The sequence below is a fragment of the Dipodomys spectabilis genome, unplaced genomic scaffold (assembly GCF_019054845.1).
Source record: "Dipodomys spectabilis isolate Male_0828 unplaced genomic scaffold, ASM1905484v1 ptg000112l, whole genome shotgun sequence".
Lineage (NCBI taxonomy): Eukaryota > Metazoa > Chordata > Mammalia > Rodentia > Heteromyidae > Dipodomys > Dipodomys spectabilis.
In genome coordinates this window covers 4,628,368-4,649,608 of record NW_024870789.1, presented here as the reverse complement: position 1 = coordinate 4,649,608, position 21,241 = coordinate 4,628,368, and the positions used below count along the sequence as shown (strand labels likewise).

At 52.7% G+C, this 21,241-nt stretch overlaps 1 protein-coding gene across 1 annotated transcript; it reads left to right on the top strand.

Moving 5' to 3' along the window:
* Positions 1–1,213: 1,213 nt before the first annotated feature.
* Eif4h (eukaryotic translation initiation factor 4H) lies at positions 1,214–20,418 on the top strand. Its single transcript, XM_042688068.1, has 7 exons — positions 1,214–1,320; positions 12,932–13,119; positions 14,158–14,222; positions 14,302–14,398; positions 14,646–14,705; positions 18,629–18,766; positions 18,845–20,418. Exons 1-7 carry the CDS (start codon positions 1,262–1,264, stop codon positions 18,982–18,984), a joined length of 747 nt encoding a protein of 248 aa, XP_042544002.1. The 5' UTR covers positions 1,214–1,261; the 3' UTR covers positions 18,985–20,418.
* The last annotated feature ends 823 nt before the right edge of the window (positions 20,419–21,241 follow it).

Here is a 21,241-nt window from a genome sequence, read left to right as displayed (position 1 = left end):
CCAGCAGCCCCAGGCCCTATCCATGAGGGATGAGTTTTACTGCAAAAGTCAAAAGTCACAGCAAGTGAGATGAATTTTTCAGCTCTACCTTTTTATTTTTAAAATTATTTTTAAATAAGTTTTTTATTGTCAAATTACTGTACAGAGGGGTTACAGTTACAGGAGCAAGGTAATAGTACATTTCTTATCAAGCATTGTTGCCGCCTGTTTTTCCCCTACCATCCCTTCCCTCCCATCTCCACAACTACACTCCACGCTCCCCTCCCCCTTTAAATTATTCTTGCTGGTCCTGGGCGTGGAACTCAGGCCTTAGGTGCTGTCTCTGAGCTCATTTTGCTCAAGGCTGGCGCTCTACCACATGAGCCACGGCTCCACTTCTGGCTTTTGGATGGCGAATTGGAGATAAGAGTCTGCAAGAGGGCTGGGAAGGTAGCTCAGTGGTAGAGCGCTTGCCTTGCATGCATGAGGCCCTGGGTTCGATTCCTCAGCACCACATAAGCAAAAGAAAAAAGCCGGAAGTGGCGCTGTGGCTCAAGTGGTAGAGCGCTAGCCTTGAGCTGAAGAGCTGAGGGACAGCGCCCAGGCCCAGAGTTCAGGCCCCACGACCGGACCCCCAAAAAAAGAGAGTCTACAAGATTTTGAACCGCGATCCTCAAGGGTTTACAGGCGTGGCCGCCGCACTCGGCGCCCAGGCTCTTGGGGACTCTGCGTTAGGGTCTGTCACACTTGCGGAGGGTGGAAGGCGGATCCGAGCTCGGCTCGCGGGCGCGGTGCCACGCACGGCCCGGTCCCGGGGTCGCCCGGCCGGAGGCTCCTCCGCCACGCACCCCGTCTCCGTCTCGCCGGGCCCAGAGCACTCACGTCCGGGGGGATCCCTGGGTCGGGTGGGACCAAGCTGCGGGAGCGAGGCGAAGCAGGGCGGGGTTGGGCGGGGCGGACGGGAGGGGCGGGGCCTCCCCGGGCCGCGCGTTCCCGCCGCCTCCCCTCCCCTTCCCGGCCAGCACACAATGGGCTGCGACCACAGGCCGGGCGCGCGACCCCGCCGCCGCACCACGTGGGCCGCAGAGCGCGCCGGGCCAACAGCGGCCCCGTCGGCCCAGGGCCGGGCGCGGCGCGGGCGTACGTGCGCGCGCACGCGCGTGCGTGCGTGCGATTTGCGATCAGGCAGCGCAGCGGACAGCCCCAGCGGTGGGGCGGGGGGGAGTTATATTGCGGGGTCCTTCCTCGCTCACCCTGGTTCCTCTCGGAGCGGACACGGCAAATGGCGGACTTCGATACCTACGACGATCGGGCCTACAGCAGCTTCGGCGGCGGCAGAGGGTGAGGCGGGCGGTGGGTGCGCGGGCCCCGGCTCGGCCGGGTCTCGGGGGCCCCGAGGCGGCGGCGGCCCTGCCGTGCTTGCCCGGGGCGGCGGGAGGGAAGCCGCGGCCTGGCGGGGCCCGCGGCGGCCTGCGAGGCGCCGTGCGGGCCGAGGCCTGGAAATGGCGCGCTCCGGGGCGGGCGGCGGCGGTTAACCGGGGCGGCTCCGGGCCAGGCGTCCGGTCGGCGTCCCGCGGGCTGCAGCGCGCCCCCGGTCCTGCCTCGCCACCGGGCCGGGTCGGGGCCGCGGCGGTAACCGGGGCCCATCCCCCTCCGGCGAGGTTGGGGGTGCCGCCCGCCGCCGCCCGCCTCCCCGCACCGCAGGTCCCCCCAGGCCCCCTGGTCGGAGGCAGGTCGCTCCGGGCGCGGTCGGAGGCCGCGAGAGGGGCTACTGCTGGCTGCTTTCCCCTCCCAGCTCGAACCCGGGAAAGGGCGGGTTTGGGGCCGGCGGTGGGGAGACGGAGCCTCCGGTTCTCGCACGCTGCTGACACGTCGCGGCTGCTCTGGGCGCGTCGGTCTGTTGGGGGCAAGTGCTCGGAGCCCGCGGGTGGAAGTCTGCCTTCCTCCTCGCTTCCCCGGACCCCGGGGAGGAATCCCGTGTGATGACCGTGGTCGGATGCCCAGAAGAAGTCAAAGCGGCCGAGTCTGCTTTGAAAATGTTAGTGGCTGCATAGGCGGTTTCTGATGTTGAATTCCAGAAACCTGCACCGGATTTGTTTTGTTTTGTTATGCCTGGATGCTGCCTCTCCCAGAGAGGTTTGGGCCGTGAACGTCTTGCTGTTTGTCAAGGACACATTTGGCCTTTGTGTGGCTGTAACAAGATTTCCTCTGTGGGGATAACACCACAGTTGGGCTCACCTTCCGAGGTGTACCGTCTCCGACCCCGCGGTCCAAAAAAGTACCTTTGTTTGGTTGAGAATGATGACTTTTTTCCTATCTTGGTATGGGAAGGTTGGAACAAAGGCTTGCTTGGTGCCGGAGTGTACCCAGGGTGGTGAGAAACACTAGTAGGAGCTTGGGGTAGGTGGAGCCACCTAGATTTCAAAGAATATTTTATTTGCTAATAAAAAGGAAATAGATGTTAGGTGACATTTAAAAGTAGAGCCTTCGGGGTAGGTTTCTAGGCCTCTGTTGAACTCCAGTGTTTTTATTTATTTATTATTGGGTGTCAGTCCTGGATCTTGAGCTCAGGGGCTGGGTGCTGTCCCTGAGCTTTTGTGCTCAAGGCTAGCATAGCACTCTAGCTTTGAGCCACAGCTCCACTTTTGGCATTTTTGGTATCTCATTAGTGATAAGAGCCCCATGGACTTTCCTGCCCCAGCTGTCTTCAAACAGTGATCCTCAGATCTCAGCCTTCTGAGTAGCTAAGACTGCAGGTGTGAGCCACTGGTTCCCAGCACTCTAGTCTTCTTGAAATTGAATCAATAGGGGCTTTTTTTTTAATCAATGTTTTTGTTTTGTCCGTCGTGGGGCTTGAACTCTGGGCCTGAACGCTGTCCTTCAGCTCTTCAGCTCAAGGCTAGCACTCTACCACTTGAGCTATAGCGCCACTTCCTGTTTTCTGGTGGTTTATTGGAGATAAGAGTTTACGCACTTTCTTGCCCAGACTGGCTTTGAACCACGATTCTCAGATCTCAGCCTCCTGAGTAGCTAGAATTATAGGCGTGAGCCTCCAGTGCCCGGCTTTTTTTTTTTTTTTTAACGTTTACAAGTTCCCTGGGAATAGCCTTCCTAAATAGACCAATTCAGTCTGATAGTTTATTCACCTTGGGACTTCTGAGTCTGGGGCTATTTGTGTGTGTGTGTTTGTACATGCATGCATGATAATACTGGGCTTGAATTCAGGGCTTTGGGCTCTCAGCCTTTTTTGCTCTACTACTTGAGCCACACGTCTACTTCTGACTTTTTGCTAGTTAATTGGAGATTCATGGACTTTCCTGCCCAGGCTGGCTTTGAGCCTTTGTACTCAGATCTCAGCCTCCTGAGAAGCTAGGATTCTAGGTGTTAAGCCACCAGTGTACAGCTGGTGTCTTTATTTTAAAGTGCTATCATTAGCAATGGTTTATGGTGCATGCCTGTAATTCCAGCACTTGGGAGGCCAACTTGGGCTACATCAGATCATCTCTCAGACTACCTGGTGAGTCATTTGCTGCATAGCATCTCCAGCATCTGACCTTGAAATTTTCCAGTGGCTCTATATCCTTGGACAGTGTGTCTTCATTTCCTGTTAAGTTTTGGTGGGTCTGTGTGCTTATTTGTACATGGGGGGCTTTGCCTGGAGCCAAGTGAGGAGTCTTTGGCATCCCTGAAACTTAGAGAACAGCAATCTTCCAATGGTGGCAGTGAGCTGAGCTGTGTTCACAGCCTTAGATGTGACTGTGCATGCACATGTGGCCTTGGCATGATGGGAGCTGTGAGGAAGCTAGCCCTGCGCTGCACTTGGGTGCCAGGTGCCATTTCTTCCCCTGGTCTAAAGCACGCCTAGGACCCTGGTCACAGTCACAGCCTAAATCTGCTCTAGCAGATAGCAACAGAACTCAGGCATCAGTCTCACCATCCACCTCCATGTCACAGGTTTGCCATAGTGCAGGGCCGTTAGCTTTTGTAGATGGATACAACCTTCCTAAAACTAGACCTTTTGCTTCAGAGTTGGAATGATCAGTCAATCAGCAGACTTACTGTCCTGCAAGCAGCTGCGCTTCGCCCTCAGGATGTTGAAGGTGCTCCCGGATAGCGCATCCTGTTCTTTCCACCACCAGCAACAGCTGCATTGTTGAACAAGCACACCAAGAACAATTCCAGATCGTCAGAAGTTGATCGCATGGATGGCTTTGTGCCTCGCTAGATTGTCTTTCTGAGGTTTCCCTTTTTCCTTGGTGAGAAGGTTCTGGATGATAATTGGTCAGACCCACTGAGCACATGCCTGAGAACCCTCAGCCCTGTGTTAGTAGTGCTGGAGCTACAGTAGATGGACGTGTCCTCCAAGCCTGATGTGGTGGCACATACCTACAGTCCCAGCTACTGGATGTCTGCGGAGACCAGCCTGGCCAACAAAGCTATGCAGACAGGGCTGATGGTGCACACCTGAAATCTGGCGGGCACTGGGAAGCTGAGGCAGGAGGAGAGTGAGTTGCAGACCAGCCTGGGCCACGTGGTGAGGCCATTTCACAGACAAAACAGAATTCTGTGTCAGGTTCCAGTGAGGGAGGAAGCTTATTTTCTAACCTAAATGAATTTGTTAGACTGAAACACATCTGAGTTACCATTTCAACCATGTCAGACATGCAGCTGAATATGCTAATGTATACTACATGCCCTCCTTCCTAACTCCATTAGGTAAAATTAGAACTCTGTACCCAGGAAACAAGGACTTCCAGTATTTCTCCCATGAATCCTGGCAGTTACTAGTTTACTTTGTTTCCTTGTATAGTTTCACTTATTTCAGAGCTGGGTATGTTAGCTCCTGCCTGTAATTCTAGCTACTCAGGAAGCTGAGCTCTGGAGAATGTGGTTCAAAGCCAGCCATCTACAAAAGAAAAGCAAAAGCTTCTTTATTTGAGGGAGAACAGCTGTTGCATGGACAGACACTAGTGGCTTCCAGGTTTCTGGTTAGTTGCTGTGTCTTTGTGTGTGTGTGCACACGCGCGTGCGCACACACACGTACGTGCATGTGCACACATTGCTCCTAGGGGCTTGAACTCCAGGCCTGGCACTGTCCCTGACCTGTTTTGCTCAAGGGTGGCGCTCTGCCACTTGAACCATAGCTCCACTTGTAGCTTTTGTTTTTTTTTTTGTTTGTTTGTTTGTAGTTTATTGGAAATAAATATCTCATAGACTTAACTTGCCTGGGCTGGCTTTGACCCACAAATCCTCAGATCTCAGCATCTGAGCAGCTAGGATTACAGGCATAAGCTACTAATGCCTGGCTTTTGGTTGCTTTTTGATGGCATTGGTGACTGGACCCAGGGTGTTTTTGGTGCCAGTACTGGCACCTGAATTCTAGGCCTGGCTGCTGCTCCTGAGCTCTTTTGCTTAAGGCTAGCACACTAGGGTTTGAGCCACAGTTCCATTTTTTGGCTGCTTTGGGGGATTAATCAGTGATAAGAATCTCTTGGAGCCAAGTGCTGGTGGCTCACACCTATAATCATAGCTACCCAAGAAGGCTAAGGATCTAGTTCAGTACCAGCAGAGGCACCAGAGGAGGAAACTCTCCAATTAACCACCAAAAAGCCAGAAATGTAGCTGTGGCTCAAAGTGACAGAGCTCTAGCCTGGAGCCAAACAGCTCAGGAACAGCATCCAGTTCCTGAGTTCATTCCCCATGACTGACAAAAAAAAGTCTCTTGGACTTTTCCTGCCTAGGCTGCCTTTGAACCATGGTTATTGATCTCAGCCTCTTGAGTAGCTAGGATTATAGGCATGAGCCACCGACTCCCAAGCTGTCTTTGTGTTTTTTAAATAATGTTCATTTGTTGTTTGGATCACTGGGCACACATTCCTCCTATAAGTATGAAGGGTGTGTTGAATGAATCAGTGGTTAACACTTGTTTTATTTATTAGTTTGTTAGTCTGTAATCCATCCTAGTCTTCAGGAGGCTAGGATTTCGGTTGAAAACCAGCCCCAGCACTGTACAGAGAGGTTACAATTACATGGGCAAGATAGTACATTCCTATCAAGCATTGTTGCCTCCTCCCCTGTTTCTCCTTCCCATCTCTCCCCCACCCTCCCCTGTTTGTTTTTGTAGTGTGTGTGTGTGTGTGTGTGTGTGTGTGTGTGTGTGTATCTGTGTCTGTTTGTCTGTCTGTCTGTCTCTCTCTGTCTCTCTCTGTCTCTGTCTCTCTCTCTCTCTCTGTCGGTCGTGGGGCCTGATCTCTGGGCCCGGGCGCTGTCCCTCAGTTCTTCAGCTCAAGGCTAGTGCTCTACCACTTGAGCCACAGTGCCACTTCCTGTAAGACTCTTATTTCCATTTAACCACCAAAAAGTTGGAAGCAGAGCTGTGGCTCAAGTGGTAGAATGCCAGCCTTAAGCACAAAGGCTCGGGCAGTGTGCAGGCCCTGAGTTCAAGCACCGAGACCAGTGCACACAGAAGAACACGGATGATATCCTGCTTGTATCAGGGACATGGCTCAGTGGTAGAGGCTTTGCCAACCCCTGTGAAGCCCTAAGTCCCCACTAAGAACCACAAAGGAAAACAGCAAGTTTCTAGAAGTCTTAAAGCACTTAGAATAAATATTCCAAGCATATATCCTATAATAAATAACTTACAAGTGGTATCTGTTTCGTTCCTGACACTCCTCTATTCCTGAGACGGCAATTTAGGTTTGTAACTGTGCTGCCGCGGCTTTTCCTGGCTTGCCAGTGGCCCTCAGCATGTTCTCTACCTAGTACTACTCCAGTGAGACTGTCACTGCAGCTCGGTTCCAGGGTGCACCCCTATTCTTCCTGCAGATATGCCCACAGTCCTCACCGCATGCTGGGGAAAAGCAATGGTGCTGGCAGCTCAAACATGCTCCCGCTGTTCCTGCTGGGCTTCTGCTGGCCTGATGTAGACACTGATGAGGTTGGGTGGGGTAGGAAGCCTGGTGCTCTTTCATCTTTCCTTCTGGGTCTGGGCTCCTTTACTTCCCCTTCAGACAGACACTTTATCTTCTAGGCTTTCCTGCTCCCTCTGGTCACTGCTTTGGGCAAGGCTCAGGGCTAATGTTCTTTTCTTTCTGTGCCAGTCCTGGTGCATGAACTCAGCCAGAGTGCTGTCCCTGAGCTTTTTTTCACTCAAGGCTGGTGCTCTACCACTTGAGCCACAGCGATTAGAGTCTGACTTTTCTGCCCAGGCTGGCTTCAAGTCTTGATCTTCAGATCTCAGCTTGCTCAGTAGCTAGGAGATTCTAGGCATGAGCCACTGATGCCAGCTGTGGAATTTTTTGTCTTCGTGTCCCCACCCCGACACACCATTTTTCTAGACTGGCTTTGAACTTTTCAATCCTCATGGCTCAGCTTCCATAGTAGTGTTGGGATTACAGGTGTGTGCTGCCATGAATGCCTGGTTGGGAAACAGGAGTTGGTGCTGCCGCCTTGGTGTATGGGAAGGCCATTGGCAGGATCCTTGATGGATGTTGCTCATAGACCTTGGGATGCTGATCACTTTTGGGAAGCATTCCTAGAGGCTTGTAGGCTGAGGTCAGCAAGGCTCTGCAAGGAAAGGCTGAGCCACCTCGGGAACAGCACATTTTGGTCTTTGTTGCCACTGGGTCTGATCAGCCTCGTGGTTGCTAGGTAGGTGCTCTACCACTTGAACCACCCCTTTTTGACAAGGCGTTTCTCTATATAGGCCAGGTTGGCTTTGAACTCATGATCCTCCTCCCTCAGCCTTCCAAATACTGGGATCAGTGTGCACCATTGCATTCAGCCCTGCAAACTGTAGCTGCTTTCACAGTCAGTGTCAGAGCTCATTCTGTGTGAGATCTGAGTGGCTCTGGGATCAGACTAGGAACCAAGGGTTTACATCCCAGTGCTTGCTTGGAGACTGAAGTGGAAAGGATTGCTAGTTGGAGCTGGAAGTGTGGCTCTGTGGCAGAAAGTGTGCTTAGCCTTTGCAGGGCCTGGGTCCAACCCCCAGTGCCATAAGAAGACCATTTGAGCTGCTTGCAGGTGGCTCACCAGCATTTAGTAATCTTAACTACTGACTGACCTGTAAAGATTAAGGTTTGAAGCTACTCTGGACCGGAAAGTGTGAGATTCTTACCTCTGGTTAAGCCAGCAAGAAGCTTAAAAGAGAGTTGTGGCTGAAGATACACCTGCGCCCACTTATGCCAGTGGGGGAGCCGTAGCCTAGGTTCAGTCTAGGCAATGCTCGTTTCCTTGTAGAGATGCACCTTGCATTCTGTCACTGTTGACTGTCCCGAGTCTCAGCCTGCAGATCAGTGGGTGGGTTCTGACCCATGTGGTTTGGTTTAAACGAGGTAGGTTAGAATAGTATTTAGGATACACTGAATTAGGACTCACATTACTTCTTCCTTTGTGTGAACATGAAGTTGTAAATAAAATGTGGTCAGTGCCAGATTTGGTTAGTTTGAACTCAGAACCTAAACTGCTTGGCTTGAGAAACATTTTAAGTACCTACTTGAGGCTGTCATTTGGTTGCAAGCAACCCTCCTCTGCGAGACCAGCCCTATAGTGACAGTAATTTCCAATCCTCAATGGCTTTTAGGCCTACCTGGTTCTGTTCTTTCTCCCCTGAAACTGGCATTGTCTGCCAAGACCGCAGACAGGCCTGCCTGATTGTGTCTGGGGTGTGACCTCCACCGAGGTCAGCAGACGGGGCTGGGACCAGTGCCCCAAAAGCTGCAGTGATGATTGCCAGATAAGCATCTGTTCTGGGGAGCCTTCGTCTGTGGAAAATAGCATTTAACCCAGTTTAGGTGTGTGTATGGCCATGCTGGGATCAGACCCAGGCCTAGTACAGGGTCAGCAAGTGTTCTGCTGCATCCCTAGTTGGGCCGAAGCGTTTAATAAATGCATGTGCCCCCAGGAGGACACAGCGGGATGTGGCTGCTAGTCAGTTGCGTGTTCTCTGTGTGCCTTCGAGCCAAGGAGGTTATCTGGCTCATGTGGCCGCCACTGGAGTAAGGGCTTTTCCCAGGAGTCCACCTTTGCTTGAGACAGGGTCCCCCTCCCTGGCGCTCACCTTACTGGATGGGTTCTGCTCTGAAAGCTTAGGTTATGTGGTTTACACAGCTTCCAGTGGGTGCCACAAGCCGGGCAGATCGTGCCACTAAATGGAGATGGGGGGCAGGTATTGGAGGCCATGGAGTGTGGTAAACACTGCCTTCCAGATCCATTTCCAGCCTGATACGTGTGGTTCATTTGCTTGGGCTTCCAGGGTACAGCACATTGCTTAGACGCAGTGCTTCCAGTTAGTCTACAAAACCATTTCCTGGAAATACACTGAGTGCTTTGATTTCTGGCTCCATTCACATGGCCCCACTAGACTAGCCAAGCTCTAAGCCAGCAGAGTGGCCTTGCTGCTCTAGTGGACACTTCCAGCTGCTGTTGTCCCCTGGTCTTTGTGTCCTGGGTGTGGTATAGTGTAGTCTCCTTTGGGGAGGGCATTGAGCAGCAACCTTGAGCTCTCTCTCCAAAGACCATGGTTGAGAAGGGTTGAGTACAGAGAAGGAGTCGAACTGGAGCTGGAAGTCAGATTTCCTGGATTAGGGTGTCATGAATCGCTTGCAGATGGGAAACTGAAGATGCTGCCTGTCCCTCCAGGGCATTTGGAAGCAGCAATGCGGGGTGGGGCTGAGAGCTGTGGGCACAACCTTGTCTGGGTATCAGATCCTCAGGGACATTGCTTTGTGCCTGCTTCCTATTTTCCAAACACTGCCAGCTCCTGTCCGCTGCCCAGACAGGGCTTCAGCTGTGTTCAGTGTAACCACCAGTGGAGAACAGAGTCATCAGACTGTATGGAGCCCTGTATTTCTGAAGTTTTATGGTCAATTAAATTCTATTAAAAGATACTTTTAAAATAACAGGCAAGGGCTGGGAAGGTGGCTCAGGGGTAGAGCACTTGCCTTGCATGCATGAGGCCCTGGGTTCGATTCCTCAGCACCACATAAGCAGAAAAAAAATAGCCAGAAGTGGTGCTATGGCTCAAGTGGCAGAACACTAGCCTTGAGCTGAAGAGCTGAGGGACAGTGCCCAGGCCCAGAGTTCAGGCCCCATGACCGGACCTCCCAAAAATAGAAAAAGGAAATAACAGGCAAGAAACCTAAGACCAGAGCCACGTTCAGTGGCACACACCTGTAACCCAGTTTTCTCAGGTGCAGACTTACGACCAGCAAATCCGCTCTTGCTTCATGTACTGTACTAACCTGTTAAAGGAAGTGTAGAAGGGGTTCTCACTGCATAGTCCCAGCTGGCCTTGACCTCCATCCTCCTGGCTCTATCTCCAAGTGTTGGGTTACAGCTGTGCACCTCTATGCCCAAAGAGAGAGAAGACCTTATATTAACAAAACAAACTCAAGCTAGGTGCTGGTGGCTTTAATCCTAGCTACTCTGGAGGCTGAGATCTGAGGATGTCAGTTCAAAGCCAGCATGGGCAGGGGAGTAAAGTTATCTCAGGATTTTTTGTTTTGTTTTGTTTTTGTTTTTGAGACAGGTTTTCTGTGTACCCCAGCTGGCTTCAAACTGGTGATCCTTCAGGGTACATGAGCACCATGCCCTGCTGTCTTGAGTGTTTTAGGTTGCAGTTCTCTGGCATATGATTTTATGAATGGGGGAGTTGTTACCAGTCATCTCTCCCTGCCCCCAGTACTGGGTTTTGCAACTCTTAGCTTTGTGGTACTCAACCACTTGTGTCAAGTCCCCCCCCCCCCTTTTTTTTTCAGTCCTAGGGCTTGAACTCAGGGCCTGGGCACTGTCCCTGAACTTCATTCGCTCAGGGCTAGCATTATACTTAAGCCACTTCCAGCCTTTTCTGTTTATGTGGTACTGAGGCTTCTGCATGCTAGGCAAACACTCTACCACTAGGCCACATTTTCAGCCCCTGTGTCAAGCCGTTTTGCTTTACTTTTTCAAATAGGATCTTGAATTTTTACACAGGGCCAGCCTGGACTCTGATCCTCCTGCCTATACTGTACACCTAGCTGGGATCACAAGTGTGCACCACCATGCCCTGTTTATGATTGGAATGGGGTCCTACACTTTTTGCTTGGGCTGCCCTTGAACTATTCCTGCTCCTGTGTCTCTAGTAGTTGGGATTACAGGAGTGAGTTTTCATTCCTGGCCATAGTTGTGTCATCTTATATGCATGTGCATAGCAGGGTTTATCTCTTGCTCTGTCTCAAGTTGCTGGCACCAGGAGGCACCTCATGTTATCTGGTAAATTAGGTGTGTGATGCTTTAATCTGCTCTCTTCCTGTTGCTTCTGATGCTGGCTTTCCCCAAACCCTGGCAGCATGTCAGTACACTCCTCAGCCCTGCCACCCTCCACACCCAGCATTTTACTGGTTGAAATGCTATCTTTCTGCCCTTGGCAGGCCTTTTGAACCATGATCTTCCTGATACCCACCTCTCCAGAACTGGAATTCTGGGCGTAAACCACTGGGCCTACCCTTACTTTAACTTTTGTGCGCGTGCGTGCGTGCACGCACATGTATGAATGCTAGTACAGTTACCACTTGAACCACTCCTCCAGCTGCAGCTTTTTGCTAGATAATTGGAGATAAGAGTTTTAAATTTGCACAGGCACTGGTGGCTCAAGCCTATAATCCTAACTACTCAGGAGTTGAAATCTGAGGATCACAATTCAGAGCCAGCCCAAGCAGGAAAGTCCATGACACTTACTCCAATTAACTACCAGAAAACCGGAAGTGATACTTGGGTTCAAAGTGATAGAGCACCAGCAAAAGTTTTGAGGGGCTGGGAAGGTGGCTCAGTGGTAGAGCGCTTGCCTTGCATGCCTGAGGCCCTGGGTTCGATTCCCCAGCACCACATAAGCAAAAAGAAAAAAGCCGGAAGTGGCGCTGTGGCTCAAGTGGTAGAACACTAGCCTTGAGCTAAAGAGCTGAGGGACAGCACCCAGGCCCAGAGTTCAGGCCCCACGACTGCCCCCCCTCCCCCCAAAAAAAAAAAAAAAGTTTTGAATGTGTCTGCCCAGGTTGGCTGTGAACCCAATTCTCAGATGTGAGACACAGCACTCGGCTTGTGATTTCCTAGTAGTGTGATTTCCTGTTCATCTATTACCTGGTGGTCTTCTATGTGTTTCTGTAGACTTTACTTTTGAGCAGTTGGGGTTCACAGTGGACAAGCAGGGCCCAAGGCTGCCCTAGAGGCCCAGCCTCAGCATCCTCTTCTGTCACCACCCCATGCCAGTACTGCAGCTGCTGCCAGGCTCATGCCATTGGTTGTGGTCCCCACTACACGCGTGTACTTTTTCCCCCCAAAGATTTCTTTATTGAGACTAAGTAAACTACATAAATTTCATAGTACTATGGCATAGTCATACTTAGCTAAAGTCACAAACACATTTTCACCTTCACAATGATAATCATTCTAATCTACAAATATTAACAATAAAACTTTTTTTTTTCCGGACCAGTAATATGTAGTACATTTCTTTCTTTTTGCTTTGTATCGACTGTTTCCTATTTCTCTTTCCCTCCCCCCATCACTGCCCTTGAGTTGCGTAGCTCACTTTCATTAATGTCCAATGCAGCTGATGGGCCACTCTGCTGTATTTCTTCACTTGCTTTCCACTGATTCTGTGTCCTCCTCCCAGCTTCCTTCAGATGTCACACATGTACTTTTTCTCCTTGTTTGAGGCAGGATCTCACTGTGTAATCAAGGCTGGCCAGCCTGAGTGCAAGGCTTGCAGGCATGCTCCCCATGGCTTCCGGCAGTGGAGAGGCCATGGTGGATTTATGTCTGCCCCAGCAAGCCCCTCCTGCCTGGGTTGTGTGGAACACGTGGTTGGCCTCTGAAGGGCAGAAGGGGTATGCAGCCAGACTCCAGGTGGTAGGAATCAGGTGGCCCATGGGGCTCTGTAGTCCATCACATGCTGTGTTGGCTCCTCCAGGTCCCGTGGCAGTGCTGGTGGCCATGGCTCCCGCAGCCAGAAGGAGCTGCCTACAGAGCCCCCCTACACAGCCTACGTAGGAAATCTACCTTTTAACACGGTTCAGGGCGACATAGACGCCATCTTTAAGGACCTCAGCATAAGGAGTGTGCGGTTAGTCAGAGACAAAGACACAGACAAATTTAAAGGTGAGTTGGCACTTGTTCCTGTGGGGTCTGGGGGGGAACAGGGGGGAAGCTCTGGTGAGGCACGGCCTCAGTGCCATGGGTACTGGCACCTGCCACAGGTCAGCCTCAACAGCGAGCCGCTTGAGCACAAGATGAGCCCGGGGTCAGCACCATTATCCAGGTGCTAAAATCCAGATGATTGTTACAGCTATCCCTGGGAGATGGAGATTGGTGGGGTTGGGGTACTTGGGCAGGGAGCAGGTTACCTGCTGCAGATTTCTAGAGGGAGGCTGTGCAGCAGGCAGCCCCAGCTCTGTGCTCTTCCTGCCGATAGCCCTGCAGCCTGCTGCCAGAGAGCAGTGCAATCCAGACTGCCCATGTGCATGTGTACACTCTGAGCCCGGCCTGTGCGGTGTAAGGGTGGGTATGTGGCCCCCACACTCCAGGTGTTCTCCATACTGGGTCCACCTAGCACAGGCAGCCATCTGTGAGCCCCCAGTACAGTGGAGTATTCTGGAAAGACAAGCATGGAGAGCCAGTGTGCTGCAACTCCAGACAGGGACAGCCAAGCACAAGGAAATGGCAGTGTTGGGTCACCAGACATAGCCTCGTGCCTTCAGAAGATATCACAAGTGCTGGGTCCATGAGTTATTGTGGATTTTTTCTGTCTGTTGGTCATTCTCAAGGTGACCCCAGGACCTTGTTCTGGGCAGGCACTCTACTGGAGTGCCCACTCCAGCCCCAATCCTCAGAACATTTTGAGCATTAATCTGGAACTGTGAGGTCTAGCCCGTGCTTTGATTTTATTCATCAAAGCCACCAAAGCTCACACTACTCCACAGTGACCAGTGGGATTTTCCTACTGCAGTTATGACATGGGCCTGAGGTGCTGCTCAATGCCCAGTGTGCCTGAGGCTAGGGTCCATCCCAGCACAGACAGGGAAGTCCAGTAGCCTCGGCTCTTCCTCTCCATCATAGGCCACAGAGCCAGGTGGCCCTAGGCAGGGAGGAGTAAGCTGGCCCCTGCCTCCTTAGTCCACAACTGCCTCTGTCTTCCAGGATTCTGCTATGTAGAATTCGACGAGGTGGATTCGCTGAAGGAAGCCCTGACATACGACGGTGCGGTGAGTCCCTGGCAGGGCCTGGCCTCATCCATGGTTGGTGTGGGCTTGTCCATACTCACCCCTCTCCCCTTGTCACTAGCTGTTGGGCGATCGGTCACTGCGTGTGGACATTGCAGAAGGCAGAAAGCAAGACAAAGGTGGCTTCGGATTCAGGAAAGGCGGCCCTGATGACAGAGGTGATTGCTTCTCTTATGAAGTCCGCTGGCTGTGTCTGCTGCCCGGACACTACGTGGTCCTTGTGGGGGCAATGCTTCCCCTTGTGGGGGAAGCATTGATAGTCTTAGGGAGAATGCTGGAGGTTCTGGAGGCAACAGAACCTCCTAGAAGGGTTTCATTGACCTCCCATCCATCACGTGACTTGTCCATGTTTCTGCAGCCAGGTAATGACCGCGCCTGAACTTTGTCTCTTTTGTGTGTCCTCAGGAATGGGTGGCTCTCGAGAATCTAGAGGTGGCTGGGATCCCCGGGATGACTTCAATTCGGGTACCAGTATTTACACTTCCCCACTTTACCCCCCACCGCCAGCCTGGCCAACTCCCCTGGAACGCGAGCCTCATGCAGGGCTTTCATGGGGGCAGGTCAGACCCTTACCTGGGCCATGCCCACCTGGGTCCTGCTCCTCTGCGTGGGCAGCATGGGGCCGTGACCTCGCTTTATCAGCATCTTTCTGAGACAAGAAACCAGGAACAGAGAAGCGCCACTGCTTTCCAAAATAATGTTGTGCCGTTCTAGAAGCTTACAGAAATGTGGATGCTGGTGGCTCCTTCTTAGATGGTGAAATTTTGTTCTGGAGGCCTGTGTTTTTCTGGAAGGACATGGAACTCTAGTCCCTTCACAATGAACACAAGCCACTTTCGTGTTCCCTTTCTGTGCCAACACAGGCAGGTTCCCATGATGCCAAGCAGCTCCACGCTGTTTGTTTGTAGTCAGAGGAACCAAAGTAGAAGAGCAGCCATCTTCCTGCCCAGTAGTATAAGGCCCTTTCTGGCCCAGGAGTCTTGGCCCTACCACAGCCTCCTCTATAGCCATAGGCCCATGCCAGTGCTGAGTGAGAGGGGCCAGGGCTGGCCATGGTCAGGAGGCTGGCATGTGTGGACTTACTTCTAGCCCCTCTTGAGTTGAGCAGACAGCTGTGGGGCAGTTCAGTCCTGAGAGTCCTGTAGTCATCAGCCCCATGGTGCTTTGTCCACAGGTCTCTGATCAAGGGAGCCGGACAGTTCATCCCAGGAGGGCTACCCTCTAGTGCCAGCATAAAGTACATAGTGAGGTGACATCTAGAAGCTGACATGCTCACTCCAGGGGGTAATGGCCCAGTGCCTTTCCCAGGGCTTGGAGAAGTAGATTTTTCTTTTTTTGGGGAGGGGGAGGTCCAGTCGTGGGGTCTGAACTCTGGGCCTGGGCACTGTCCCTCAGCTCTTCAGCTCAAGGCTAGCGCTCTACCACTTGAGCCACAGCGCCACTTCCGGCTTTTTTTCTTTTTGCTTATGTGGTGCTGGGGAATCGAACCCAGGGCCTCAGACATACAAAGCAAGCGCTCTAACACTGAGCTTCCCAGCCCCGAGAAGTAGATTTTTCTGCTGGGGGCGTGGCTATGGCAGAGCCCTTGCTTAGTAGCCAGCGAGTGGCCCTGACTTCCAGCCATAGTACCACAAGAACATTCCTTCTAAGAGATAATGTGCACAGTGCAGTTGTTGTTATTTGTGCTAGTTCTGAGGTTTGAACCCAGAGCCTGGGCACTATACTTGAGCTTTTTTTTTTTTTTGCCGGTCATGAGGCCTGAACTCTGGGTCTGGGCGCTGTCCCTCAGCTCTTCAGCTCAAGGCTAGCACTCTACCACTGAAGCCACAGCGCCACTTCTGGCTTTTTCTATTTATGTGGTGCTGAGGAATCGAACCCAGGGCCTCATGCTTGCAAGGCATGCACTCTACCGCTGAGCTACCTTCCCAGCCCCTATACTTGAACTTCTTTTGCTCAAGGCTACCACACTACCTCTTGAGCTACAGCTCCACTTCTGCCTTTTTTTGTTTTTGTAGTTTATTAGAGACATGAGTCTTACAAACTTGCTTGGACTGGCTTCAAATTGGGTTCATCAGATCTCAGACTCCTGAGTAGCTAGGATTACAGACATGAGCCACCCGTACCTAGTTGCTTTTTGTTGTTGTTGTTGTTGGTCATGGAACTTGAACTCCAGGCCTGGGCACGGTTCCTAAGTTTCTTTGGCTCAAGGCTAGCATTCTACACTTTTTTTTTTTTCATCAGTTGTGGGGCTTGAACTCTGGGCCTGGCACTGTCCCTCAGCTCTTCAGCTCAAGGGCCTACCACTTGAACCACAGTGTCTCTTCCGGTTCTCTGATAGTTTATTAGAGATAAGAGTCTCACGGACTTTTCTGCTGGGGCTGGCTTTGAACTGCGACCCTCAGATCTCAGCCTTGAGTAGCTAGGATTACAGGTGTGAGCCACCAGCACCAGGTACACTCTACAACTTTGAGTCAAGCTCCACTTCCAGTTTTCTGGTGCTTAATTGGAGATAAATCTCACAGACTTTCCTACCTGGACTGGCTTCAAACCATTATCCTCAGATCTCAACCTCCTGAGTAACAAGGATTACAAACATGAGCCACCAGAGCCTGGCTCCCAGCTGCTATTTTTTGAAACCACAAAATGAAGTTTGGGGGTATGATTCAGGTGGTAGAGCTCTGGCCAGTGGGCAGAAATATCAAATAGATACTGAGTTCAGGTCCCAGTCTCACAAAATATAAACAATGATAAAGAGAATTATGAAGAAGAAAGCAAGTAGAAACAGCCCATCTGGCTGGGGGTTTAGTGGGGCTGGTAGAGCTCGTGCTGGGCCCTGGGGTTCGCTCCCAGCTGGCTGAGGAAGGGCATAAGTGTGTTCTGTGTGTCTCAGCGCAGACACCTGGCTATCCTGCCAGACCTTGTTCCTCCTGGGCCAGGTGGGTTTTTTTGTTTTTGTCCATCCCATTGGGGGGCTTGAACTCTGGGCCTGGGTGCTGTCCATGAGCTCTTTTGCTCAAGGCTAGCATTCTACCACTTGAGCCACAGAACCACTTCCAGTTTTCTGGTGGTTAATTGGACATGAGTTTCACAGACTTCCCTTGTCTGGACTGGCTTTGAACCACAATCCTCAGGTGTCAGCCTTCTGAGTAGCTAGGATTACAGGCATGAGCCACCAGGGCCCAGCTCCTACATGGTTTTTGAAAGGAGCCTTTGAGGTTGGTGTTGGTGGGTTTTTTTTTTTTTTTGTCCGGTCATGGGGCCTGAACTCTGGGCCTGGGCGCTGTCCCTCAGCTCTTCAGCTCAAGGCTAGCGCTCTACCACTTGAGCCACAGCGCCACTTCCCGCTTTTTTCTTTTTGCTTATGTGGTGCTGAGGAATTGAACCCAGGGCCTCTGGCATGCAAGGCAAGCGCTCTACCACTGAGCCACCTTCCCAGCCCCTGTTGGTGGGTTTTTGAAATGGTATCTCACTGTGTGATCAGGCTGGCCTGTCTCAGCCTCCAGAACCCTGAGATGTCCCTCACCTGGCTTTGAAGGCTGGACCCTTGTGTTTGCCTAGGGAAGGGCAGCTTCACTGTGGGGGTAGTTGGGGGGAGATAACAGGTTAAATGTTGTGAGTGTTACGTAGCATGCCTAAACTGTAATCTAAAGGGCTGGGTGTGGTGGAGTATGCCTGAAATATCCAGCTGTGTTTCTCCAGACAAAAGCACAGAGCCTGGGGTTGGAGGTGAGGCTCAGGTGGTAGAGCGCCAGCCAATGAGCCAAGTGTCACCTACTGAGTTTGAGTCCCAGTCTTGGGTGGGGGGTGCAAGGCCCTCTCCAAGAGGGCAGCATGCCTGCCTAGTAAAGCTCCAGGCCTGGGTTCAGTCCCAGGGCTGCCCCGCCTCCCAAGAAACAGGACTTTGTGAGGAAGTATTTTCCCCAGCGGCTGTCACGTTAGTCTTAAGTGTGTTTGGAGCCGCCTTCAGTTGTGTTAAGTTGATGTTCAACTCCTGGCTGCCTGTCAGCTGCTGTTGAGAGTGGCTGCCTTCCTCTAGGCGCAGAGGCCCGATGTGTGACCCCAGCACGGAGGGGGCTGGGGCGGTGCTTGCGGCGCCTGCCTCCCCTTCCCCAGGGCACAGCGCCCCCTAGGGGCCAACGCAATCCAGTGACTTCGCCATGGGCAGAACCCGGAGCAGCCACCCTAATGCCCACGTCAGTGCCCACTGCTCTGCCTGCCAGCCCCTTCCCCACACCACAGCATCATGAGCTGTGCTGTGTGCACAGGAACTACTGACAGACCGCTCGTCTTTCAGCACATTCCATCACGTGGTCCAGGAGACTTGGATACTGACCTAGCTGGCTGGACCGTGAAATGCGGGCGGCCGCTGACGCCCCTTTCTCCTCCAGGCTTCCGGGATGATTTCCTCGGAGGACGGGGTGGCAGCCGCCCCGGGGACCGGAGGGCGGGCCCTCCCATGGGGAGTCGCTTCCGGGACGGCCCTCCCCTGCGTGGATCCAACATGGACTTCAGAGAGCCCACGGAAGGTATGGTGCACCCCTCGGGCATGGGTGGGCCCCAGTCCAGTGCAGCCACGTGCCTGAACTGCCTTGTTCTCTCCCCAGAGGAAAGAGCACAGAGGCCTCGGCTCCAGCTTAAACCCCGGACAGTGGCGACGCCCCTCAACCAAGTAGCCAACCCCAACTCTGCCATCTTCGGGGGGGCCCGGCCCAGAGAGGAAGTCGTCCAGAAGGGGCAGGAATGAGCTCGCAGTTGGGAGGGAAGGGGGTGTGGGGAGTTAGAGCAGACCTCAGCCTGGGGGGCCTGGCTGCCCTCAGCCACCATTCCTGAGCCTGACACCGCCCTCCTCCCTCGCGCACAGGAACAGCTCGAGCTGCACCAGCTGTTAACAAGTGGTTTTTAGTAGCTCGCCTCGCCCTGCCTCTGCCCTGCCTCGCCCCGCCGTGCCCACCCTGCTAGCTAGCGCCCTGCTTAATTCTTCCCTTCCTTCCTCTCTGCCTCTCCGTACATCTTCCTCATCTCCATCTCTGTCTCCCTTCTCCTTGCGGCTCTCTCTGGCTCACTCTCCCGTGCTTACGTGCTGCGGGGAGGACGGCAGGGGTGAGCAGTGGGGCCACTGTGGGGCCTTCCTTGTTCTGGGTGCTTCTCCAACCGCATGCTGAGTTCTGTGTGCCCGCAGCCTCCAGCATAGCGGAGGCCCTGCTAGGTTCCCCTGCCCCTTTCCTGCCCCGGCTGTCACCCCCAGTCTCAGCCAGAGTCCCGGGGCTGCCTAAGCAAAGCTGCCCTCGCCCCGCAGTAAGACCTCGGGGGTGCAGAGTGTGGATGCCACCCAGCACGGGGGCTTGGTCCCTTCCCCTCTGCTCCCCCACGGGGTCCAAAGCAGGGCCCCCGGCATGGAGGCCCTCCCCTCCCTCAGCAGCAGTGCCCCATCTCCTGTGTTCATTACTCCTACCCTGAACCCACCGCCACCCTGGGCCTGGGATCTGGCACTCACCTGTCAACTCGGTGAGCTGAAGGTGCTGGGCACAGTCCTCTACCATGGTACTGGCCTGTACTACCAGGAGGAAGCTTGAACACCTGTGTGAGAACAAATGGAAAGTTCTGTAGTGCCTGAGTCCTGGGCTGTGCCAGTGGGAACAGGTGGAGTTCGCCCTGGCCCTAGAGTCTTAGGGGAAGAGGCCTGGTGCAGCTGGAGGCTGTGGGCACCAGGGGCAGTGTGCTTCCGTGGTAGCTGCCATTGCCAGGCTTGGCTCTTGTTTGTCTGTTGCAAGGTCTCAGCAATTTCCAGAACTCTCTTCCTCCTCCCCCTGCCTCTTCCCTCCTTCCTTCTTTCCCTCCCTTCCTCCCTCCCCTTCCCTCTTTCCTTCCTTCCTTTTGCTTGCCATCTTTTCTGCTTCTGAGATAAGAACCATTTGTGTAACACCAATAATTAACTTAAGGAAGACCTGCATTATGTGGTTGCAATCAAACCTGATGCTTTCAGATGCCCTACTTACATCTCCAGTGTGGGAAAGATAAGAACAAATCCACCCAAACTTCCGGCCTTCCAGAAGGCCTTTAAATGAGAATGGAATTCCAAACACTTAACACATTCAGTGCTCTGACAGAACGTAGATCTATGGATATGGTATTTTGTGAATGATCTTTTAAATAAAAGAGAACCTTACGTAATGTTTAATGCTGTTCCTCATTGTGGAGTTTTCTGGCTGCTGGTGGTGACATTGAGTGCTGTGGTCATTGTCAGGACCAGTGTCCTCACTGTTCATGGAGGTGCTCTTACTGGCTGTGCATCTTGTGGCACCCTGGCCTGCAGCCTCTAGGGGGCGCTGTGGGTGAATGTCACGGTGTAATGTATCCAGGGGGCACTGTGGATGGCCATCACCATGTCCTGTGGCATGAAGGTTGCCCCTGACCACCATCCCTGAGCCCTCAAGTCATTTATTACTCAGTATCTGACGGGTATGTAAGTAAACATGGAAACTACTCCCCAGAGAAGTCCACATGGCAGTACCTCGCAGATGTTGGCCCCTGGGGTCTTGCTTCAGGCCAGGGAGTGCTGGGGATGGCACCTGCTCCTCAGTGGCTTCCTTGTAGCTCAGAATGCCTTGCCTCTATGTGTGTGCCAGTCATGAGGCTTGGGCTTGGGTCTGGGGGGCTGCCCCCACTCAAAGCTGGCACTTTACCACTTGAGCTTCAGCACCACACTTCTGGCTTTTGTGTAGTTGGAGATAAGGGAATCTCTACCTCCTGAGTAGCTGGGGTTACAGATGTGAGTGCCCAGCTGTTTTTGTTATTTTCTAGTATACCAGAATTTGAACCCAGTGCTTGTTGCTAGGCAAGTATTCGACCACCAGAGCCAGCCTCCAGCCAACCAAGCTTTTTTCAAATGTTTTTTAATTCACAACCATAGAGATGAGACCTGATCAAATAAGAAGAGCAAAATCCGGGTTGTAGAGAAATAGAAACTGCCCAGATAGAGGTCAGTGCCGCCTGGATATAGC